This window comes from Trematomus bernacchii, unplaced genomic scaffold (assembly GCF_902827165.1).
Source record: "Trematomus bernacchii unplaced genomic scaffold, fTreBer1.1, whole genome shotgun sequence".
NCBI classification, from domain to species: Eukaryota; Metazoa; Chordata; class Actinopteri; order Perciformes; family Nototheniidae; genus Trematomus; species Trematomus bernacchii.
The window spans coordinates 585,976-610,393 of NW_022987771.1; the positions used below are offsets into that span (position 1 = coordinate 585,976).

General features: G+C 42.4%; 2 protein-coding genes across 4 annotated transcripts in view; both read left to right on the forward strand.

Annotated features, from left to right (window-relative positions):
* dnah10 (dynein axonemal heavy chain 10) overlaps positions 1 to 19,366 on the forward strand; it is a 39,914-nt gene extending 20,548 nt beyond the window's left edge. Inside the window, exons 36-78 of the mRNA XM_034148608.1 lie at positions 790 to 981; positions 1,133 to 1,251; positions 1,330 to 1,488; positions 1,581 to 1,716; positions 1,821 to 1,958; positions 2,031 to 2,162; positions 2,268 to 2,484; positions 2,853 to 2,972; positions 3,071 to 3,216; positions 3,297 to 3,449; positions 4,633 to 4,893; positions 4,971 to 5,143; positions 5,227 to 5,320; positions 5,509 to 5,676; positions 6,251 to 6,439; positions 7,605 to 7,776; positions 7,877 to 8,080; positions 8,161 to 8,241; positions 8,773 to 8,970; positions 9,077 to 9,238; positions 10,180 to 10,354; positions 11,052 to 11,233; positions 11,334 to 11,470; positions 11,557 to 11,774; positions 11,908 to 12,129; positions 12,283 to 12,430; positions 12,586 to 12,865; positions 12,970 to 13,199; positions 13,270 to 13,543; positions 14,044 to 14,148; positions 14,239 to 14,393; positions 14,478 to 14,632; positions 15,035 to 15,218; positions 15,341 to 15,541; positions 15,708 to 15,917; positions 16,736 to 16,831; positions 16,933 to 17,104; positions 17,205 to 17,336; positions 17,588 to 17,799; positions 17,909 to 18,076; positions 18,410 to 18,590; positions 18,670 to 18,815; positions 18,909 to 19,366. Coding sequence (XP_034004499.1) covers positions 790 to 981; positions 1,133 to 1,251; positions 1,330 to 1,488; positions 1,581 to 1,716; positions 1,821 to 1,958; positions 2,031 to 2,162; positions 2,268 to 2,484; positions 2,853 to 2,972; positions 3,071 to 3,216; positions 3,297 to 3,449; positions 4,633 to 4,893; positions 4,971 to 5,143; positions 5,227 to 5,320; positions 5,509 to 5,676; positions 6,251 to 6,439; positions 7,605 to 7,776; positions 7,877 to 8,080; positions 8,161 to 8,241; positions 8,773 to 8,970; positions 9,077 to 9,238; positions 10,180 to 10,354; positions 11,052 to 11,233; positions 11,334 to 11,470; positions 11,557 to 11,774; positions 11,908 to 12,129; positions 12,283 to 12,430; positions 12,586 to 12,865; positions 12,970 to 13,199; positions 13,270 to 13,543; positions 14,044 to 14,148; positions 14,239 to 14,393; positions 14,478 to 14,632; positions 15,035 to 15,218; positions 15,341 to 15,541; positions 15,708 to 15,917; positions 16,736 to 16,831; positions 16,933 to 17,104; positions 17,205 to 17,336; positions 17,588 to 17,799; positions 17,909 to 18,076; positions 18,410 to 18,590; positions 18,670 to 18,815; positions 18,909 to 19,055 — 7,344 coding nt within the window. The 3' untranslated portion in view covers positions 19,056 to 19,366. The remainder of the gene's footprint in view (positions 1 to 789; positions 982 to 1,132; positions 1,252 to 1,329; positions 1,489 to 1,580; positions 1,717 to 1,820; positions 1,959 to 2,030; positions 2,163 to 2,267; positions 2,485 to 2,852; positions 2,973 to 3,070; positions 3,217 to 3,296; positions 3,450 to 4,632; positions 4,894 to 4,970; positions 5,144 to 5,226; positions 5,321 to 5,508; positions 5,677 to 6,250; positions 6,440 to 7,604; positions 7,777 to 7,876; positions 8,081 to 8,160; positions 8,242 to 8,772; positions 8,971 to 9,076; positions 9,239 to 10,179; positions 10,355 to 11,051; positions 11,234 to 11,333; positions 11,471 to 11,556; positions 11,775 to 11,907; positions 12,130 to 12,282; positions 12,431 to 12,585; positions 12,866 to 12,969; positions 13,200 to 13,269; positions 13,544 to 14,043; positions 14,149 to 14,238; positions 14,394 to 14,477; positions 14,633 to 15,034; positions 15,219 to 15,340; positions 15,542 to 15,707; positions 15,918 to 16,735; positions 16,832 to 16,932; positions 17,105 to 17,204; positions 17,337 to 17,587; positions 17,800 to 17,908; positions 18,077 to 18,409; positions 18,591 to 18,669; positions 18,816 to 18,908) is intronic.
* A 2,953-nt stretch (positions 19,367 to 22,319) lies between these two features.
* emid1 (EMI domain containing 1) overlaps positions 22,320 to 24,418 on the forward strand; it is a 55,177-nt gene continuing 53,078 nt past the window's right edge. For 2 of the 3 annotated variants that reach the window (XM_034148546.1, XM_034148545.1), the window contains exon 1: positions 22,352 to 22,927. In XM_034148546.1, coding sequence (XP_034004437.1) covers positions 22,788 to 22,927 — 140 coding nt within the window. In that variant the 5' untranslated portion in view covers positions 22,352 to 22,787. Of the gene's footprint in view, positions 22,928 to 24,418 lie in introns of all 3 variants that reach the window. The other variant, XM_034148544.1, reaches the window with a different exon arrangement.

Genomic DNA, 24,418 nt, shown 5'->3' on the forward strand with positions numbered 1-24,418 from the left:
ATTTGGTGATGATTAATGGTTTTTGTGTTAATGTAATAGCAGTTAAAACAGGACCGGTCAAATTTGACCGCAAACACCAAAGTAAGGGGGGGGGGGGAAACGAAGACAATAGGAGGGTTAAAGGTTTCAGTCTGGATTAATACCTGACTCTAGATAAATGACCATCCCTTAGCCCCATGTTAAGAAAATACAAGTCTACGATAATAAACTTAAAGGTAGGGTAGGTAATTCACTTCAGAAACACTTTTTGTTATATTCCATGGAATGCTCTTAACATCCCGATAGCAATGAATACATTAAATGCTTTGACAATAAATACATACAAAAAATTCATCTGTGGAAGCCGTGGAGCTGTAAAAAGCACGACCAATCATTTTAGCCGGCCCGGCTAAAATAACTGGATGGCCTACCTGCCTGTCAGCCTTCCATCTGTGCACAAACTTATCTCGTGCCCTCATTGGTCATGTGCGCGTTCGTGTGTGTTGGAGGAGGGGCTCTGTAAGGAAGTCTGAAGGAAGGGGCAGATTTTTTGGCTGCGTACTTTCAAATTCTAGCGCACTCGAGCCGGTTTCTCCATTCTTACCCACCCTACCTTTAAGCGCCGAAGGTTTAAGAAACATGAAAAGAGGTTAAACAAGTGAGAGTTCACAGATCTAAAATTATGATTATGTTTGAGATTGTTGCTGAAAAAAGAATAGGTTAATTTGAACAGATTTTACATTTATTTTATTTTGCTAATTTTAAATGGACAATTCATGTATGCATTGTTGTATTCTACCCTCTCCACAGGATGTGGTTTTGATGCGTGCTCTCAGGGACATGAACCTTCCAAAGTTTGTGTTTGAGGACGTGCCTCTATTCCTCGGGCTGATCTCAGATCTGTTCCCTGGGCTGGACTGCCCTCGGGTTCGCTATCCAAACTTCAATGATGCCGTTGAAGGGATCCTGGAAGAGCACAAATACGTCATGCTGCCAAACCAGGTTACTCATCTGGGTCTGGATTTTATTCTTTGATATACAGGCTTTCCTACACAAGTTAAAGACTGTGGTGTTTCATTGGCAAATATGTTTTCGGGCAATTGAGTGTTTGGATAATGATTCAGCCTTTTCTTTATGCTGTCGGTGGTTTCAGGTGGATAAAGTGGTGCAGATGTACGAGACGATGATGACGAGACACACTACGATGATTGTGGGCCCCACAGGCGGAGGGAAATCGGTTGTGATTAGCACATTGTGTCAAGCTCAGACCAAGTCAGTTCACATTGGTTTACATCACCTTCCTGATCTTTTGTGTGAACAATAGTGATATTTATTTTCACTCATCATCAGATTGGGAGACCACACCAAGATTTATCCCCTGAACCCTAAAGCCATGAGTGTCATTGAACTTTACGGTATTCTGGACCCTGAGACTCGAGACTGGACTGACGGGATCTTATCCAACATCTTCCGGGACATCAACAGGCCTACTGACAAAAAAGAGCGAAGGTAAACAAAACAGAGAAGTGTTAGCAGTTTTAAAAAATGTGCTGGGTGCGAGTTACACCTCTCATTCATACTATATGAACTCTGGCTCACAGGTACATCCTGTTCGATGGGGACGTGGATGCTCTGTGGGTGGAGAATATGAACTCAGTGATGGATGACAACAAGATCCTCACACTAGCTAATGGAGAGCGGATACGTTTACAGAATCACTGTGCTATGCTTTTCGAGGTTTGTCTCACTTTGAAGATGGCTGTCAGCAAAAAAACCTTTACTTACAATTTACTGCAAAGCAACACTCAGATCAATAATGTGAGGTAACTTCGTCATCACAGGTTGGAGATCTGCAGTATGCTTCCCCTGCTACTGTTTCCCGCTGTGGGATGGTTTTCGTTGACCCCAAAAATCTCCGTTACACCCCATACTGGCAGAGATGGGTAATCGACAGAACTGACGAGGTGAAAAAAACATATGCACCCTATCTAAAACGTGCACATGTGTATCACTTGATGGTATCTCAGCAATGTTATTTGTTTTTCTTCTAGGAACAAAAAGTGCTCAACCAACTGTTTGAGAAGTATGTGCACAGCTCTATTGAAATGATTGTGGAAGGTATTGTTAATGGCAAACAGGGACAGAAACTGAAGACTGTTGTCCCTCAGACAGATCTGAACATGGTAGGTTCATCTGATTCATGCAGAATGTTCTTCAATACAAGTGTTGTTGTATCTATGCATGAAGATAAATAAGTCCTATGGTTGACTTCTTGTCCGTGTGTTCAGGTGACTCAGCTGTGCTTGACACTGGATGCTCTGCTTGAGAGTGAGAGCTTCACTGCTGAAGTACTGGAGTGTTACTTCCTGGAAGCTCTGTACTGCTCACTGGGGGCCACGTTGATGGAGAGCAGCAGGATCAAGTTTGATGAGTTCATCAAAAAACTCTCGTGTCTCAGCACAGTGCATGATGAGAAGGCCCTGGCTGGGCCTGGTGAGATCCCAGGTACATCTTGAATGTGGACGAAATGGAAAACAATATTAAGATCATCCATTAAAAAAAATGTTAAGGTTAAAGTTGATCGTGGATAACATGTTATATCGTATACTATAGAATAAGGGTGGAAGCTATAACTAGAGTAGATAATATAAGGATGGTCTTTTATGAAAAAGTACGTCATTTTATATATCATTGCATGCACTTACTTTACAACAATCTATAAACATTCCTTTATGGTTTCTGGAGAATGAATAGATATCATGATGAGAACAGTTATATATTTTTGATATTATTCTTACCCACATGTATAAGGATGTTTCATCATGTCACTTTTCTATCCTTTTGTTAATCACACATTTTCTGAATCCATATAGGCTATCTCCCGACCCTGTATGATTTCCATTTTGATGGAACACAGCAGAAGTGGGTTACCTGGAGTTCTCTGGTCTCAAAATACATTTACAACCCTGAGATGAAGTTTGCTGATATTCTAGGTAAAGAGCAAAAAGCAAGTGACTGCATTCATACACATGGATTTAAACCTGTAGGCCCTTTTGAACTTTAATGAACTGATCCTTCATCTTTGCTTAAGTACCAACTATCGACACCACGAGAGCCAGCTGGATCCTGGAACAGATGGTGAAGATAAAAAGGCCGGTGCTGCTGGTCGGAGAGTCGGGCACTTCCAAGACTGCCACCATCCATAACTTCATGAAGAACCTCAATGCAGACAGAATTGTAATGTCACTCTCTAACCTCAAATTTGCTCATTTCTTCTGTCACTTGAGGGGAGTTCATTTCTTACCATCTGTTTCTAGATTACTCTGATCATCAACCTATCATCCAGAACGACTTCCATGGACCTGCAGAGGAACCTGGAGGCCAATGTGGAGAAAAGAACCAAAGAGATCTACGGGCCTACTATGGGGAAGAGACTGCTGGTCCTCATAGATGACATGAATATGCCTAAGGTACATGCTCCAGGCTCTCAGCTCCTTCACCGTGACAGCCCGTGTATGCTTGATATAATGTTGGGGATAATGTGCAGCAAGGCGGTTATTGTTATTTTTTCGATAATGACCGTCTTGCTGCGCATTATCCCGCTTATTACACGGCCACATACTAAATAAACGAACGACTTGAATCCCAATATTAATTGAAATTAAGTTATTGGCTTGAAAATGATCGTATTGCTTCCGCTAAGACAAAAACATAACAGCGGCTGAAACTGCGGCAATAACAATTTCATTTAAAATGACGGCGGCACTGATCAATGTTTTCTGTAACTGTCCAAGTCTGTTCACAGTTTATTTACCACTAACAAGTCCGTAAACACTGCCAGAGCCCATACCCTGTTCCTGTACTTCCTGTCTGCCTTCTTCTGCTGATTTATCTGATGACTAACGCTCTGTCTTTTAACCTCTCCCCTTCTGTCCCTTGATTCTCCAACGGTGATTAGCAGCTGTGTGTTATCGACTATTAACAACCTCTGAAATGTCCGAAATGACCTGTTAGTGCAATTTATGGCTCACCAATCTTAAATGTTAACACAGAGAGAGATCAATAAAACACAAACACAGATATGGTTGAGATTCATTATTATTCAGTTGCGCAACAAACAAATAATAATGGGGAAACATTTACCTTGCTTCTCAGCAACCAATCGCAGAAATGCCCCCCAGACCAGAAAGATCTCATGTGCTTTATACATGTGAAACACAGACGAACATACACTTGAAACAGCATACGTGGCAGAGATGTTCAAACCTTATATAGTCATATATGTTGCATCCTCTGAGTTTTACATGATCCCAGATTTCATGACCTTATTTAGCAGCTACCACACATGCTAATGTATACAACTGCTGATTGCCTATAGATGGGCCTCCCTCCTGCAAACCAAATGAACAACACACCGTCCACTACAGATCATCTCAACACGTCTAACATATGAATCTACTGTTGATGATTATAATCTAATCAGCCTCTTTGTACTTCCGCTCACCCCCTAATAATTGCGGAGGAGACGATGAGGCCTCTCTAACCTTAATGAATAAGTGAGAAATACGCTGTAATAAGGAATCTGCCATAACAGACCAATCAGAATCGAGTATTCAACTAAGCCGTGTAATAATGTATCGTATGCTCGTCCAGGTGGATAGCTACGGCACGCAACAGCCCATCGCACTGCTGAGGCTGTTATTGGACCGAGGAGGCATGTATGACCGAGGGAAGGATCTTAACCACAAAACCCTCAAGGACCTTGGTTTTATTGCGTCCATGGGGAAGGCAGGAGGGGGGAGGAACGAGGTGGACCCCCGCTTCGTCTCGCTCTTCAGTGTCTTCAACATCCCCTTCCCTGCAGTGGAGTCTCTCCAGCTTATCTACGCTTCCATTATCAAAGGCCACACCAGAGTGAGTCTTTCTCTTTCCACTTAAATGAATGTCAGAATCTTAATCATCAGATTTGATCAACTTGGACAATGTTTCAGGAATTTGAAGACGCCATACAGAAGGTTTGTGATAAAGTCACCTTGTGCACACTGGAGTTGTACAGCAACATCATCAAAGATCTGCCCCCCACTCCCTCCAAGTTCCACTACATCTTCAACCTGAGGGACCTGTCCAGGGTCTACAATGGGCTGACCCTCACCAAACCTGACAGGTGTGATCTATCACATTCAATTAGACTTTGTTAGAAGTGTATGTTTCGTAATGTAATCGCTTCACCTGATTTCTTTCTGATAGGTTTTTGACTGTCAACCAATTTGTGCGTGTCTGGAGGAATGAATGCCTGAGAATCTTCCATGACAGACTCATTGATGAAAATGACAAAGCCTTGGTAATTATTGTTAATAAGAGTAGTACATATTTACTGTAGATTCTGCTGCTTTGACTGCACGGACAAAAACAACAACTGAACTGCTCCTTTTAATCTAATTACATATGTAGGCTCCTCTACTGTATACAGAATAGTTTTGAAGTGTTGTATTCTAGCTACCTTTACCTACATGTGTTATGTATCACCAGGTCCAAGGCCACATAAAGAATCTGATTGAGGAGCATTTTAAGTCCGACATGGAGTCAATCATGAGGGACCCAATTATTTTTGGAGACTACAGGACAGCCCTCAGTGAGAATGGACCCAGGGTCTATGAGGACATACAGGACTATGATGCGTCAAAAGCCCTGTTTCAGGTATTATCAAGTTATTAACTGTGTTACTAATAGCAATGGGTTAGGGTCTCAGTCTAGTTTTATTTTGGTAATCTAAGTGCAAGTACTATTGCTAGTTTTTAAATCCTTACATGGTTTAGGACCAAAGTATATTGTTGATCTCCTACATAATTACGAGCCATCGAGGTGCCTCAGGTCTTCTGGGACGGGTCTGCTATCGGTTCCGAGAGTAAAAACAAAACATGGAGAGGCAGCGTTTAGCTATTATGCCCCGACTATCTGGAACAAACTACCAAATCATGCACGTCCGCAGAAACTCTTACTATTTTTAAATTGAGACTGAAAACATATCTCTTTGCCGCTGCTTTTAATTGAGCTGATCATACAGTATGCGCACTGCAGGATGCCATTTAAACATGTATTGTATACCTGTTGTGTTTATTTTATTATCTTTGCTTTTTAATGCCTGTTGCCTTGCCTTGCCTTGCCTTGCCTTGCCTTGCCTTGCCTTGTGTCATATTACAACAATTTCTAAGAATGAATTCCTGCCATTATCTGTGTTCAATGATACTGAAGGACCACAATGTTTGTGCAGGAAATTCTTGAGGAATATAATGAGAACAAGTCGAGGATGAACCTCGTACTGTTTGTGGATGCCTTGGAACATCTGACCCGCGTGCACCGCATCATCCGGATTGACCGGGGCCATGCCCTGCTTGTTGGGGTGGGGGGCTCCGGCAAGCAGTCCCTTACCAAGCTCGCCGCCTACACCGCAGGATGTGAGGTAGAAAAACACAAGAAGGGCAAATCATTGTCTATGACGAATATAGGTCAAATTGTCCTTCCTTTAGGCTTACGATTACACTTTAACCCTTAGATGCATAAGTGGGTATTTTTTGACCCGGTGAGGTGGTTTTCTTGAAGTATCTTTGTAATTACATTTTTTTATCATTTCATATTCCAGCTATTCCTCAAAAAACATGTTTTGGATATCATGCCATTCACATTTTAAATTTAAATTGTATACATTTTAAGAAATTGTAGTTTTTGTATTACTACCCCAAGCTTCCATAAGTGGGTCAAAAATGACCCGCATACATTTTCTATGGCATCCTATGGGAACCTTTGATTCTTATCACCTGTTGCTGTCAGGAATACATTCACTGCAGACCACACAGACTACATCACAAGTGACACCTCTCAGGAAGATTATTTTACACAGCAAGATCTGATACCTGTCAGTATAATAATAATAATAATAATAATACATTATATTTTTATAGGGCTTTTCAAGGACTCAAAATCGCTTTACAATATAAGGGAAGGTTAGGGTGGGGGGTATAGGACTATCAAACTTGATCAACCGGCATGGATTGATGGGGGGTGGGCTATGAGTAGACAGAGGAGAAGAGATGAGTTTTGAAAAGGGACTGGAATACTGTGAGGGTCTCAGAATAGCGGAGATCTTTGCATCAATATGTTCAAAACGGTTTTAAAAAAATTCTAAAATTCTAAATAGTGAAAAATTAAATATAAAATATATTTAGTGTGAACCAAAATATAATACTAAATATTATGCAAGTGATTTTTCTTAACAAAAATGGCATAAAAACACATATTATTCTAATACGGGTCCTTTTTGACCCACTTACTGTATGGAAGAGTGTAGGGTCCAGTCACTCGTGCATCTAAGGGTTAAGGAATAGTTCATATACTTTTACTAATGTCATCACTAATAAATACCACATATCAATTAATGCAATATTAGATGCAATATACCGGCGGGCCAGATCCAATAGTAATACAAAATTATCCTGCGGGCCGAAATTAAATCCACCACGGGCCTGATTTGACCCTCGGGCCTGGAGTTTGACACGTGTTGTAAAACATTCGAGAAAAATAAAGGACGGTAAACTCTAACATCTAGTAATGGAATCTGCTATTCCCAGGTGTTTGAAATAACACTCAGCAGAGGATACGGTGAGACAAACTTCCGTGACGACCTGAAAGCTCTGTACCTGAAGCTTGGCATTGAAAATCAGAAGACAGTGTTCCTCTTTACTGAGGCCCATGTTGCAGAGGAAGGCTTCTTGGAACTCATTAACAACATGCTCACCTCAGGTTGGTTATCATTGTTACCTCCTGGCTCACACCATTACTATTAGTATTTGTTTTTCTTCAAAGCAACCGCTGTAATACTGATCGTGCTCTCTCTTTACAGGCATTGTTCCCGCATTGTTCCCTGATGATGAGAAGGAGGGCGTACTCAACCAGCTTCGTGATGAGGCTCTTACAATGGGAGCAGGTCCTTCTAAAGAGAGTGTGTGGCAGTATTTTGTCAACAAAAGTGCCAACAATCTACACATTGTTTTAGGCATGTCACCAGTGGGAGACACCCTTAGGACTCGCTGTAGGAACTTCCCAGGTGAAATGCAGTGTCAGGATTCAGATGATTATATTACACTTTCTTATTTTTCCTCTAACTGTCTGTACTTTTTTCCTCAGGACTGATGAATAATACTGTCATAGACTGGTTCCTGCCATGGCCTCCTCAGGCGTTACTTGCAGTGGCTCAGTCTTTCCTTGGTATGTTATAACCACATTCCAATCTTTTTTTTATTGATTTGTTATGCACAAGTGTTCTTCTTTTAGTTGTAATGAGACCTGAAGCAGGAATATAATCCCTACATTTTGAGAATTTCCAGTTTTGTTTTAATTTAAAGGTGGGGTAGGTAATTCACTTCAGATACACTTTTTGCTATATTCCATGGAATGCTCTTAACATCCCGATAGCAATGAATATATTAAATGCTTTGACAATAAATACATACAAAAAGTCATCTGTGGAAGCCGTGGCGCTGTAAAAAGCACGACCAATCATCTGAGCCGGCCCGGGTAAAATAACTGGATGGCCTACCTGCCTGTCAGCCTTCCATCTGTGCACAAACTTATCTCGTGCCCTCATTGGTCATGTGCGCGTCCGTGTGTGTTGGAGGAGGGGCTCTGTAAGGAAGTCTGAAGGAAGGGGCAGATCTTTTTCGGCTGCGTACTTTCAAATTCTAGCGCACTCGAGCTGGTTTCTCCATTCTTACCTACCCTGCCTTTAATTTTCCACAGGTGAAAGTCCAATGATTCCTGAGGCCCACAGTGCAGAAGTGATAGCTCATGTATGCATGGTCCACAGCTCTGTGGGCGACTACAGCAAGCTTTTCCAGCAGAAGCTCAGACGCTGTAACTATGTTACTCCGAAGAACTACTTGGACTTTATTAGCACCTATTCTAACCTCTTGGAGGAAAAGGACCAATATATTATGGGTGAGAAGATGCAACACACTGTGCCACATGGCCACTGTACATTCTTATGTCTGTGATTATCTGAGAAACTATTTCATAAACTGTTTTGTTACCTCATTTGTAACAGCTCAGTGCAAGCATCTCGGGGGAGGTTTGGATAAACTGAAGGAGGCCAGTGTGCAGCTGGCTGAGTTAAATATCAAGCTAGCAGATCAGAAAGTGGTCCTGGCTGAAAAGTCCATAGCTTGTGAGGCCCTGCTGAACGTGATCGCCACAAACACGGATATAGGTCAGTGAGAACCTGTATCTCTTCACCCTTGGATGCATAAGTGGGTCTTTTTTGACCCGGTGAGGTGGTTTTCTTGAAGTATCTTTGTAATTACATTTTTTTATCATTTCATATTCCAGCTATTCCTCAAAAAACATGTTTTGGATATCATGCCATTCAAATTTTAAATTTAAATTTTATACATTTTAAGAAATTGTAGTTTTTGTATTACTACCCCAAGCTTCCATAAGTTGGTCAAAAATGACCCGCATGCTCTTTCTATGGCATCCTATGGGAACCTTTGATTCTTATCACCTGTGGCTGTCAGGAATACATTCACTGTAGACCACACAGACTACATCACAAGTGACACCTCTCAGGAAGATTTTACACAGCAAGATCTGATACCTGTCAGTATAATAATAATAATAATAATAATAATAATAATACATTATATTTTTATAGGGCTTTTCAATGACTCAAAATCGCTTTACAATATAAGGGAAGGTTAGGGTGGGGGGTATAGGACTATCAAACTTGATCAACCGGCATGGATTGATGGGGGGTGGGCTATGAGTAGACAGAGGAGAAGAGATGAGTTTTGAAAAGGGACTGGAATACTGTGAGGGTCTCAGAATAGCGGAGATCTTTGCATCAATATGTTCAAAATGTTTTTTTTCAAAATGTAAAAAAATTATAAATAGTGAAAAATGTAATATAAAATATTTCTAGTGTGAACCAAAATATAATACTAAATATTATGCAAGTGATTTTTCTTAACCAAAATGACAAAAATGGCATAAAAACACATATTATTCTAATACGGGTCCTTTTTGACCCACTTATGGAAGAGTGTAGGGTCCAGTCACTCGTGCATCTAAGGGTTAACTCAGGGTTAAACTGTCCCTTTGAAACTAAACACAGCCATTACAAACCACTTTTCTTTATTGTTCCTTTCCTAGCCGAGGAAAAAAAGGTTCTGGCAGAAGACAAAGCCAAAGAGATTGAAGAGCAGAACAAAGTGATAGCTGTGGAGAAGAAGGAAGCTGAAAGTTCCCTGGCTGAGGCTCTGCCTGCATTAGAGTCAGCCCGCATCGCCCTGCAAGACCTGGAGAAATCTGATGTCACAGAGATCCGGTAAACTCCGCTGCTTACTCAGAGCATCGCTTACATTCTGTCAAACAAATGTGGGGTTGCTAAATCTTCTAAAGTGTTGAATCAAGCCGTGATAAACATGCATAACCTGACTAAATACTTACGCCATCAATCAATGCTATCGCTTTTCCTGCTGTGGGGGAAACTTCTGAAGCAATTGGAAACAGGACTCAGAGTGACACGATGGAGAGCTGGAGCTTTGATGGCAAACACTGACGGTTTATTTGGAGCTTCGGCCGGAGAATTCACAAGACATGTCCCGGGCCACGAGTTGACCACATGGTTGAGATACCACAATCAATTCTGAAGAACTCTTCTGTAGTTCGAGGTTCTAACTAACGGAGTGTAATAATCAACATTCTTTATCAGCGAGACTAAACAAATATGGACCCTGAATCTAACTAGGGCTGTCGTCCATAGGAAATAATGTGCGCCAGGGAACCTACGTCCCTGAACAATAAACTACCTCATGGCGGCTTGTGCTCGGTCATAAGCTGGCAACAACAATGCGCCCAAGCTGCCCCTCCTTAAGAGAGATAGCAGCAATACCCAAGGCCGTAGACCTATGCCATGGGAAAGGAGACAGTGAAAAGAGAAAATGATGAACTGTGTCAAAGGTTGAATACCTAGGCAAATTATTCCCTAACACCTGCCTTTTTTCTGCTGTTATATTTGACAGATCTTTTGCAAAGCCACCCAAACAGGTGCAGGTGATTTGCGAGTGCATCCTGGTGATGCGTGGCTACAAGGAGATCAGTTGGCAGTCCGCCAAGGGGATGATGTCCGAGGGTGGCTTCCTGCGCTCGCTGATGGAGCTGGACTGTGATTCCATAAGTAACAACCAGGTCATGACAGTTAAAGGTATGTGGGCTTCAAGATCTATGAATAATATTACCCATGCACTGTGTATGATAGTACAAAATGTGCTATCGTTGTTTTCTTTGCCATTTCCTCTGGCTAGGCTTTCTAAGGAACCTCGGGACCAGCTTTGAGGAGATGCAAGCCATCAGTAAGGCCGGCTCAGGAATGCTCAAGTTTGTCGAAGCTATCATGGGTTACTGTGAGGTTGCAAGGGAGATTAAACCTAAAAGAGAGAAGGTACGCTTATGTTCTTTAACATTCTAACATCATACTCTATGAATGGAAACCCAAATTAAACAGCTTTACCTGCACTACTCTTTCAGTTGGCACGCCTAGAGAAGAACTTCTTTCTGATTAAGCGGGAGCTGGAGCGCATTCAGAGTGAGCTTAACAATATCCAGACAGAGTTGAAAGCTCTTGGAGATAAGTACACAGCTGCTATCGAGGAGAAACAGCTGCTACAGGAGGAGGCTGGGCTCATGGAGAGGAGGCTGATCGCTGCCGACAAACTCATCTCTGGCCTGAGCTCTGAAAATGAACGGTGAGGATGTAAAAGGATGCAACACATGGAGTCACAACATCACAACATCCCTGCTCAGAGAAGCTCATTTCATTGATCTTAATCTCCTTTATTTCCGCACTTTGTTTTTCTCTTATCAATTTTCCCCACTCAGGTGGACACAAGATTTGGAGGAGCTGAAGCAGCGGCGCGTTCGTCTCCTGGGTGACTGTCTGGTCTCTGCTGCTTTCCTGAGCTATGTAGGGGCCTTCAGCTCGGACTTTAGGAATGAGATGGTTTACCAAGTATGGGTTAAAGATGTGCAGGAGAGAAACATCCCCTTGAGCCAGCCTTTCATAGTGGAAAACCTTCTGACTGATGAGGTAGAAATCAGCAGGTAAGACAATACACAATGTGAGTGTGTCCAATCAGATGTTGGAAATGAGATGTTATGGTAGCAGGTTAGGTGCTTGTTGCATGTATGTGGAATTGTCTCTACTTTGACAGTATACCTGCTTAACTGTGTGTCAAACAAACCCCTTTTTGACAGATGGGGCTCAGAGGGCTTGCCTCCAGATGAGCTGTCAGTGCAGAACGGGATCCTCACAAGCAGAGGGAGCCGTTTCCCCATGTGTATTGACCCACAGCAGCAAGCCCTTAACTGGATAAAGAAGAAAGAAGCAAAGAATAACCTCAAGGTACAACATGTTAAGTTCTCATACAAGTTATGTGGCATTCCAGCACACAAGTTTGTTCATCACTGCTTTAGTGAGCTTCCCAGTGCTCCAAAACCAGCACTTTGGAATGAGTCCCAACGTGTGGTCCTGACATGTTCATGGACCTCTTTCCTCAGATCTCATCATTCAATGATCCAGACTTCCTGAAGCAGCTAGAGATGGCCATCAAATATGGCTTCCCGTTCCTTTTTCAAGATGTGGATGAGTACATCGACCCTGTGATTGACAATGTCTTGGAGAAGAATGTAAAAGGAGCAGAGGGCCGACAGGTCATCATGCTGGGTGACAAGGAGACGGACTATGATCCAAACTTCAAGCTGTACCTCAACACCAAACTGTCTAACCCCAAATACTCCCCATCAGTGTTTGGAAAAGCCATGGTCATTAACTATACTGGTAAGATTGTGTTGCATGGCTACCATATGTTTGTAAATGGTGAACTGCATGTTCTAAACGCTTAGTATGTCTTTGTCCTTTGATTGTGTCTGTGTTACGTGTAGTAACCCTAAAGGGTCTGGAGGACCAGCTGCTGAGTGTTATCATGGGCTTTGAGAAGAAGGAGCTGGAGGAGCAGCGTGAGCTTTTGATACAAGAGACAAGCAACAATAAGAAGCTGCTGAAGAACCTCGGGGACTCCCTGCTCAGAGAGCTAGCCACATCCTCAGGCAACATGTTGGATAACACAGAGTTGGTTACAACATTGGAGGAAACAAAGTCAAAAGCCAGAGAGGTCAGTTAGCGTACGTAAGCTCATGGAATACTAGCTTTTTCACTGAAGTCGTAAATACTGTTTTTTTCAGGTGTCTGAGAAACTAACGTTGGCTCAGAAGACATCCGTGGACATCGATGAACTCAGAGACGGTTATCGACCTGCTGCAAAGCGCGGTGCCATCTTGTTCTTTGCACTGACAGAGATGGCTCTGGTAAACAGCATGTACCAGTACTCTCTAGCCTCCTACCTGGAAGTGTTTGACTCTTCTCTGCGCAAATCTCTGCTTGACTCCGTCCTGCTCCAAAGACTGAAGAACATCATCAACACTCTGACCTACAGTGTCTATAACTATGGCTGCACAGGTACATTATAAAGATTGAATCATGGAATGGATAAAGCAAAGTATTTATGTAAGGGATAATGTGCAGCGAGGCGGTCATTATGGGGAAAAGAACACCCGACAGGCAGATCAGGAGCCCGACGCATGCAGTTTGCTTTTCAGCCAAACTGTTTGCTTTTCAGCCAAACTGTTTGCTTTTCAGCCAAACTGTTTGCTTTCCAGCCAAACTGTTTGCTTTCCAGCCAAACTGTTTGCTTTTCAACCAAACTGTTTGCTTTTCAGCCAAACTGTTTGCTTTCCAGCCAAACTGTTTGCTTTTCAGCCAAACTGTATACAGTTAAATCGACCGAACTTCTTTGTGCAGATGTGAGCGTCCTTAACAACGGTCAATAAGTTATTGACAGCGGTCTGTACTACTGGATTAACAACGTGTCACATGTTCTGAATTGACCAATCAGAATCGAGTATTTAACTAAACCATGTAATAATATACTATAATCTGAACTAACTGCATACCCATAGGTCTGTTTGAGAGACACAAGCTGCTCTTCTCCTTCAACATGACCATCAAGATTGAACAGGCAGAAGGAAGGTCACCTCAGGAGGAGTTGGAGTTCTTCATCAAGGGTTAGATATTCATAGAAGTTGAACTCCTCTAAAAGTAGACTACAGTCATTGCACATTAGACAAATGTTTTTCCCCATCTCATCTGTTAAGGTAATCTGTCGCTGGAAAAGAGCACCCGCAAAAAGCCTTTTGACTGGCTTGCAAACCAAGGCTGGGAGGACATAGTGAAACTAGCAGAGCTGTTTCCCCCGCAGTTTGGCTCTCTGCCGGACGACGTGGAGAAATATTCCTCTGAATGGAAGTCTGTAAGTGACCAAAGAGACAAGAATCAAAATGGTCATCTTACTTCATCGATGGAGAGTTGACTTTTGACTTTTTTCTCTCTTCAGTGGTATGACCTAGATGCACCAGAACAAGCTCCATACCCCATGAAATATCAGGAGAACCTTTCAGCCTTTCAGAAGCTGCTGTTGCTGCGCTGCTTCCGTGTTGATAGAGTCTACAGAGCTGGGACTGACTATGTCACTGTCACCATGGGCGAGAAGTGAGCCTGTTTCTATTCCAATATTGCAGTTACTGTATACAGTATATCACTCTGTACACAATATATAGAGCGTATGTATATACAGTACACCACTGTGTTATTAGACGATGTTAACAGAAGATATCCTTATTTACACAGACTGAAATCAAGCTCTGAGTTTAACTAGATGGGAGGCTGTGGCTCAGTGGGGTAGTGCGCTGAACTTTGAATCAGGGGGTAGCAAGTTCTAGTCCCACTGCAGTCAGCATGTCGTTGTGTCCCTGGGCAAGACACTTCACCCCAAATTGCCCCAGTGGGGATTGCCCACAGTATTGAATGTATGTTAGTCGCTTTGGATAAAAGCGTCTAACAAGTGACATGTAATGTAACTACTTCCTCTTGTTCTGTTTTGTTTCTGCTCAGATATGTGCAGCCCCCTGTGATCAACTTTGATGCCATTCATGAACAAAGCACACCCTTCTCCCCCATTGTGTTCATCCTGAGCCCCGGCTCTGACCCAGCCACTGACCTCATGAAACTAGCAGAGAGGTCCGGCTTTGAAGGCAACAAGTTCAAGTTCCTTGCTATGGGCCAAGGCCAAGAGAAGGTACTGAATCCCAGTTGTTCATAGTCCAAAAGCTTTATGTGTGGTCAAGTCGTAGAAGTAGTCACACTAAGTAACAATAGTAAAGACATTGAGTGTCATTATCCTCTGTACCTGTGATTAAGGTGGCACTGCAGTTGCTGGAGATGGCGGTGTCCCGGGGTCAGTGGCTGATGCTGCAGAACTGCCACCTGCTGGTAAAGTGGCTAAAGGATCTGGAGAAATCCTTAGAGATGATCACCAAGCCCAACCCCAGCTTCCGCCTGTGGGTCACCACTAACCCTATTACAGATTTCCCCATCGGCATCCTGCAAAAGTCTCTAAAGGTGAAACGCAATTTCTCTTTAGCTTCAGCAGTATTTTCAGTTAATTATTTTGGATTTGGCTTCGAAGACTGGTGTTTTGATGGTAGACATTTTGCAGAGTAACTTAAATAATGATAGGTCTTTTAAGAATGTCTCTCTGTTAACATTTAATATTGTGTGTGTGCAGGTGGTGACGGAGCCTCCCAATGGTCTGAAGCTGAACATGAGAGCCACATACTCTAAAATCTCCCATGAGACCTTGACGTCATGTCCTCACCCAGCCTTCCGTAGCCTGGTGTATGTGCTGGCCTTCTTCCACGCTGTGGTGCAAGAGAGGCGCAAGTACGGCAAGATTGGCTGGAACGTCCCCTACGACTTCAATGAGTCTGACTTCTCCGTAAGTGACTGTGGAGCCATTTGCAATTAGGGTTTTTGTTTGATTATTAGTCTCTATCTAGGTGGTTTGATATCAGTTGTATTTCACTTCTGAATGGTTCGAACAACTGTGTTTAAGTAAGTAAAGTGGAGGCGTGTGGCGCAGTGGACTAGTGCGTTGGTGTTCGGATCCGGGGATCACAGGTTCAAACCCCACTGCAGTCAGCATGTTGTTGTGTCCCTGGGCAAGACACTTCACCGCAAATTGCTCCTGTGGGGATTGCCCACAGTATTGAGTATGTAAGTCGCTTTGGATAAAAGCGTCTAACAAGTAACATGTAATGTAATGTAATGTAAAGTTTATTTATAATGCGCTTTTCACAGACAAAGTCACAAAGTGCTTGACAAAATAATAAAACATCATCATAGGAATCGTACAATGATAAATAAAAGCACCAAAACACAATAAAAACACAATAAAAACATAATATAAAATAGAATAAAATCAAGCACACCGGTTACCCAAACGCCTGCCCAAACAGGAATGTCTTTAAATTAGTTTTAAAGGAGTCAACAGAGTCAGCAGAGTCAGCAGACCGTAGATGAGCGGGCAGAGCGTTCCATAGCTTAGGAGCCACGGCCTCGAACGCTCGATCACCGCGGGTCTTAAGGTGGGTACGTGGGACAGACAGTAAATTGTGCATGTGTGACCTGAGTGCGCCCACTCAGGTCACAGGCTGATGTATATGGATGAATTAGGTCCGCCACATATGCAGGAGTCTGACCGTGCAATGCTCTGTAGGTGAGAGTGAGGATTTTGAACTGTATCCTATTTAACAGGTGAGTATGGAGATCCTGAACACCTACCTGACCAAAGCTCACAACCAAGAAGATAGCGATATCCCGTGGGGAAGTCTCAAATACCTTATTGGGGAGGTAAGTCCAACTGAATTGTATTTTATTAGCATATACACATTATGTTTTATATTGCTGGTTGATGCTGTGTAAATTAAGCACATCTGTAAAATGTTCAATAGGTGATGTATGGTGGGCGAGCCATCGATAGCTTTGACCGCCGGATCCTGACCGTCTACATGGACGAGTACCTTGGAGACTTCCTGTTCTACACCTTTCGGCAGTTCCACTTCTTCAGCAACAAGGACGTAACTTACAAGATCCCTCAAAACGAGCCTGAGAGCTCATATACTGGTCGGTTGTTATGTTCCATTGTTATTTTCATTCATTTACAATCTTTTACTTAAGAAAGTTGCTGTCATCACTCACAACTTTACCTTTCTATGTGTTACAGATGAAATTGAGAACCTGCCGATGGCCAACACACCAGAAGTGTTGGGTCTGAACTCCAATGCAGAGATAGGATACTACACTCAGGCAGCGAAAGACATGTGGAGTCACCTTATAGACCTGCAGCCTCAGACAGGTGGGATCTGGCACCTTTAATCTCTCTTGCCAATTCATTGAATTCAAAGAAAGACATTGTTACGGTGCTTGCCTCCATATTGACTTTTCAGAAGATCATCCAAGGAAGTAATATTAAAAAATGTTGGAAGTTAAATACGTTTCATACTTTTACTGCGACTGTAAGGATATTTACTTTACAATCTTCGCAACCGTGCTTCTACAGTAAGTGCTTTCTCTCTTAAGGCCTTTGAACGCTCTCTTTTGCCTCAGGTGACTCTGGTGGAGGCATCAGCAGGGATGAGTTTATCAGCCAGGTGGCCCAGGACATTCAGAACAAGCTGCCTCAGTTATACGACATAGACGTGATCTGTAAAAAGTTTGGCACGGACATATCACCGACCTCAGTGGTGCTGCTTCAAGAACTGGAGCGCTTCAACAAGCTAGTGGTCTGCATGCAGCGCTCTCTGTTCGAGCTGCAAAGGGTGAGGAGGAGGGGGAGGACAACAAGATATTGGGGAAACACACACTGATGTAACATCTTTCTGCCTTTCATGGGTTTAGATTTGTTTCTGATTGTCTTGTGTCTTCAAGGCTTTGTCTGGAGAGGTGGGTATGAGCAGCGAGTTGGATGAGGTCGCTCGGGCTCTTTTTAACGGTCACATCCCTGCTATCTGGAAGAAGTTGGCTCCTGACACTCTCAAGTCCCTCGGCAACTGGATGATCCATTTCAAGAGGCGGTATGAACAGTATAGCTACTGGGTAAGGAAGGACACACTCTCACGGATCAAATCAAATCAAGTTTTATTTATATAGCACATTTAAAAAGCGATTTTTGGTCGAGCCAAAGTGCTGTACATATAATAAAAACACTTTACTACAATCACAATAAAAGACAATAATTTACCACAGAAATATAAAAAACAAAAACACAGGGAGGGAATAGTCAGGTGTCATACTCCGCTCTGACTAGAAGGCCAGAGAGAAGAAGTGTGTCTTTAGTGATGATTTAAATCAAGGATTTATGTAGCCTTTGAATAACAACTTGAGAATGTATGTTATTGCTTATGTATCTGTGTATCTTGTGTCCACCAGGTGGAGAAGGGAGAGCCAAAGGTGATGTGGCTGTCTGGACTCCAGATCCCAGAGTCCTACCTCACTGCCCTGGTTCAAACCGCATGCAGGAAAAATGGTTGGCCTCTGGACCTTTCCACGCTGTTCACAGAGGTCACTCAGTACCGCAGTGAGGACGAGATTAGTGACAAACCTGGACAGGGTAATTAAATATCTCTCACAGTTTGCTAAGTGATTATAAGGGATGAGGTGTAAGGGGCTCATGGTGTTTTTCCCTGCAGGTTGCTATGTGTCTGGCCTGTATCTAGAGGGAGCCGACTGGGACATGGAGAATGGCTGTCTGGTGAAGAGTCAACCAAAGGTTCTGGTTGTTGAACTTCCCATCCTCAAAGTCATCCCCATAGAGGCTAGTCGCCTGAGATTACAGGTGTGGACCAACAAAGGCCTCCAAACAGTACCTCACTATTTAGATTTCTTCCCCCTCTAACTCATGTGCATATCGGTGTGTGCTTCTCCACAGAATACATTACGCACACCAGTGTACACCACTTCTCTGCGCAGGAATGCAATGAGTGTGGGGTTGGTGTTTGAGGCAGACCTGTTCACCACCATGCACCTCTCCCACTGGGTGCTCCGGGGCGTCTGTCTATGCCTCAACTCTGACTGAAGATGGGCTTCACTGAGCTGTTTAGCTTTCACACAGTTTGTTCAGACATGCTGATTGTTCATAATTAATAACAGCTTTCTTTAAGAGAAAACACACTTTACCTTTGATTTATTGGAAAACAAATCAGTTATGAGAAAAGAGTTTTAAAAGAAAACTACAATTTTGACTCATATTTTTACATTTTTGTATCACTAGATGGCAGCACACATCAGTACTGAGCTCTTCACTCTGGGCAGTAGCAACAGGGATTTATTTTGGCTGCTACAGTGCGCTAAAGTGCCAGCAGGCTATGGTGGCTCATCTTTCAGGCCTACTAGTCTTTTACCTTTGTATTTATGAATAAATGTTTGCAAATAATTTAAAATCATGTCTATCTGACTTTCTTGAACGAAATAACAAATACATCTGTCTATTCCTAAAAAGGACAGCTGAGCAGATGCTGGATGCCCTGCTGAGATTGTGAAGGGAACACAATCTGCTGCATACAGTGGAAAATTAACCATTGACCAAAGGCTGCTGAAGTTTTCCACTTTACCCAAGTAGCTTTTCAGCTGTTCTCTGCAGTAAAGGTAGCAGTGTGTGCTTTACTGTATATTTAGCAAACAGATCTGGTGCAGCACTGAGTAATCGAGGCTGCTGAGGTCTGCATGCCAAAGCAGGTGAGAAATTAACTCTTAAAATCAGACAGCCCCCGCAGGATCGGGCTGATAGTGTGGCAGTGAGGTCACAGAAAGGCAGATTTTATAAAGTTATAATGTGTGCAACATACATTTATGATCATGTAGCCTGAGCTGTGTATGTGCTGCTCTAATTATAGATATGCTGGTCAGACTCAACTGTGTCCTATAGACTGAAATCACCATAAGGCTGAAATCAGCAACATGAAAATGTGTGTTAACAATGAGGTTTCTTTATATAAGAGGCCTTTCCTCATGACGTCACTGTCTTGCGTCTCATTACTGTATTATGTAGCCTTTAAGACCCCGCTCTGAATGGCTGAGGGCAAAGGTTAGACAGGCCCACTCTCAGCTCTTTACTAGTGTGACTATCATAAAGAGTGAAGATTAGGACATGTTTATGACCTAACACAGGAGGGGAGGAATGTGTTTCCCTGTTGAAAAGAGGGAAAGAATGGTATGTTGTTTAATGAACCTACACTTCATATGAGTAAGCAGATTATCAGTGAGTGCTCAGACAATAATGCAGCTCTTTTTGAGGAAATTATGGAATCAGGAGTGAAACAATAATACGGGATAAAGGGAAAGGAATCCTCTCAATGGAAATGGCCCCCGTCCCTCTCCTCAGAGGTCAAAATTATTTTCAGCTGCTCGTGACTGGAGGGATTTACGTTTACCCTAAACTGCTGCAGTTCCTGTTGGCACTATTGCCTGAGCCAAGCGGCCTCATAAAATACTGTGGGTGCCCTGAAACAAAAACTCTGACACATAACTTTCCAGCCCTCCCCCTACCCCCCAATCCCTAACAGTTTCCGTTTATGTTATTGAGAGCAGGTGGGCTTACTCAATCCCATTTGAGGGCATGGATGTTTGCCACCTTCTTACTGTAGTATAGGGGGTGATTAGTGCCAGTCTGACTGACTCTCTGTGAGTGTCAAAGTGTTAACACCATCTCTCACGAGCTGAGAACATCATCTAAACTACAGCCAGTGACAAAACTCTTTGCTGCATCTTTTGCAGCTGGCGGGACTTGCAGCTCCGCCCATGGGGCCCGAGAGGTGTAGTCACCCCCAACCGCAGATATACATCTTGGGCCCCAGTTTCTGGTTGCAGTGCCAGCCAGGTGTTTGCTTTGGAGCAGAGCCGCAGCGTTTTGGTTACAGGCTGTTTTAAAACCTATGTCCCACATGTCCCACATGTTTGGGTTGGTGGAGGTTACAGTAACCTCAACTATTCTCCTGCCACTGTCTATATGATGGCTTTTACAGAGAGGCTACAGAAAATTGCTATCAGAAACAATGCCTGACGTGTTTTGGACGTAATCTCGTCTTTGTTTACATTAGCAAGCCTCGCTAACACTCAGAGCTAACCTGTACTGTAGAGCTCATGTGTTTAAAAAGCAGGAAATAAAAAAAGGAACTCTACCCGCAAGAGAAAAAGCATTTGAGCTCCATACTGTTTCAGAAATAATCCTTGATGTGGTTTATAACAGGATGGCGTTTTATCACAGCAGAATTTAACTTTATCTCCGGTAGAATTCTGATCAGGCATTAGCTCCGCCTCCTCTTTCCTTTTTTTTCAAGCTAAGGACCCAAAATCCGCGTTTCTCTAACAGGGCTGCAAAAGAGGGGTATGAGCAGTATGAGGGATGGCTACAATGGGTGATCTGTTTGGTATTTTAAGCAAAAAACTTCACAGACATGTTTTGTTTAGGTATGGCCCTACAATATATTTTTCCAATATAGCATAATAGGTCCACTTTAAGTTATTTTTTGACATATTTGTACTTAATTTGAGTATTTCCATTTGTTGCTTCTTTATACGTCTACTCCACCACGTGTGCAGATATTGTACTTTTTACTCCATTACAATTATTTAACAGTTTTTAACATTTACTTGTGCATATAAAATACCTGATATGCTGATAGGGTATAATGCAGTACCATACTACATCTACACATCATTTCAAGTATCTAAATGTGGACCACATTGACGAACTACAACACTAAAATGCTCTTCCATGTTTTAAAACAGCATAATATAATACTGTGAAAAGATTTAGAGAAACGAGTACTTTTAAAACTTGAAGTACATTTAGCAAAAACTGCTATGTAGCCTACTGATTCATCTTAAAATGGCCATTGTGCAGAATAAGAACTTTTGTGCTTTAATTACATTTTGATGCTAATACTTTTGTACTTTTACTTAGGGACAACATTTGAAATCAGGACTTTTACTTAGGTAAAGGATCTGAGCACTTCTTCCAACATACATACACAAGGACAGTAGCCTACATGATGTTGAAGCATGAACAATACTGTGATGAACCTTTATAGGCGTTCAAATATAACTATAGTGTTTCAATAAGCCAGAACTAAGTAATCATTTATTTTGTATTCAGTTGTGTGTTCACCAAAAAATCGCTTACTCATCACCGGCACAGCTCCAGTGATTTCAGGAGAGCCTCGGACTGAGCAGCAGCAGCAGCCCATAATTAATTTAAAGCAGAATAGGCTACAGTGCGTAATGCGCCGTCCCCTTGAGCACGCATTGTGCTGAGCTCTGGGAGAGGTTGAAACGGGGCAGGGTAAAAAAAAAAGAAGCAGGCTGCGCTTTTAAACGACCCGGGGAGACTATAAAAGTAGTTTCATGCCCGCTGCAGTGAAGGCTCGGCTCGGCTCGATATGCGCAGACACACGGAGGTAGGCAGAGCAGATAGACAGCAACACACACACGTAACACCCACACACACAGTATTTAAGGTTTATTTTCACATGTGGCTCACTGTCAAAGGTAGTGCCTAAAGAGAAGCGTGAATTTATGGGGCAGTAATTTTCTTTCTTATGGTTTTTTGCAGCGAAACCAGAGTCAGGCAGTGTTTTAGTAAACTGCATTTTTTCCACTTTAGTGAATAGGATGCTCGTCTTCTCCAGCCAACCCGGGGCTGTTTGACACATTTCCGCCACCGAGCTGGATCCACTAACCGGTGTGTTTTCTTACCGGGGGAAGCTGGGCTCATTTCAACTTTTCTGGCTGTACCTTTGATGCCACGGAAATGGAGAGCGTGTCCGCGCTTTGTAGTAAAAGTTTGCTCTGGACGCTGCTGGTCCTCGCGCTGAGCTCTGTGTCTGTGCACGCGACCTGGAAGACCGGGCTGTACAAAACCTACTCAGCCTCCTCAGTGTACCAGAAAAGGTAAGGAGAGCATCCACTTTACTGTCTCTTTATATTGTTATAATACATACACTCAGTGGTGTTAAGTAACTATATACTCAAGTACTGTACAATTGTTAGGCACTTGTACTTGAGTATTTCCATTTTATGTTACTTTGTACTTCCACTGCTGGATTACAATTACATGGTACCCTGAAGTAGCCTACATGAAGTAATTAAAATGAGTTCCACCTTTACCAGCTTGATAAAAACATCAATGCATCAATTATATATATGATTGTGAAATGGGCCAATCTGCATAATGAGTCCTTTAGATGCCAATACGTTTGTACTTTTACTTGAGTAACATTTTGCAGGACTTTTACTTGAAGAGTATTCCTATACTTTAGTATTTCTAATTGAACTTAAGTACAAGAACTGAGTACTTCGACTTCTGCAAACACTTTACTATATACTGTATTCCACTGAACACTAATCTGGTTTTCAGCAAATCCTAATTTACAAATGTAAACATATTTATACACTCTTGTACTATGTGCATGTTTACTTTAACTTCCCTATGTTCATTTACATATTTTTGATTGTATTCTAAAATGGATCATCTGTTAAGAAAATCCAATTTCCACCCGGGGATATCTCTTTTGCATATCTTTTTTTGATCCTATGGTAATCCTCAGTTGTGTTGATACATGTACACATAACCATTTCTTCCCTCTACATCCTATTTTTAAACCTCACTTTTTGTATCCTCTTGTCAATGAGTGCAGAGCTACTCCCATCTCCATCCATCTCCCAGGTCCCTTTGTCTTCCTGACAGTTGGTTTCCTTTTTCCTGTGCCGGCGGCCCACATTGCTCTGCTGCCTCCTGTCCTTATTGTTGTCCCCATTTACACACCCTCTTTACGTGGTTGTCTCTCCAGTGTTGTGTTGTCTGCTGATTCAGCATCAATGACTCCATCATCTGCTTCTTCTCAGCTGTCAGGGTTCTCTTCAAAGCATCACCTTTAGTCCTCACATCTGTCCTCGCAAAAACCTGCTCTGATGTTGATCCCAGCCGTGAGGACAGGATGCATCTTGAATACGTTTTATAGACAGTGAATAGTGGAGTGAGGATCTGTATGCCTGTAGTAAAGTGCACAGCATTGATAGTTTAAAAAAAGGTTGTTGAATACAAACGGGGGATGAGATGGTGAAATGATTGAGTTAGGGTGTTTCTGACCAGGAGTAAGACTGAACACAGACCTTAACTCAGCTCAGAGACAGGGATGGGAAAGTTACTTTAAAATGTAATCCGTTACAATTACTAGGTACCTGTAAAATAAATGTAATCAGTAACCTCATCTGAGTATCGAAATATAAAAGTAATTTCTGTTACTTTTGGATCACCTTAATATCAAATGCAATGAAACTAAATAAAAAAGAAAGGAAATATCAATAAGATGTTTTTACTGAAGCCTATTATGTAAGACAACAGAACAATGTAACCTCAGAAAAGAAGAAACCAAGATATTT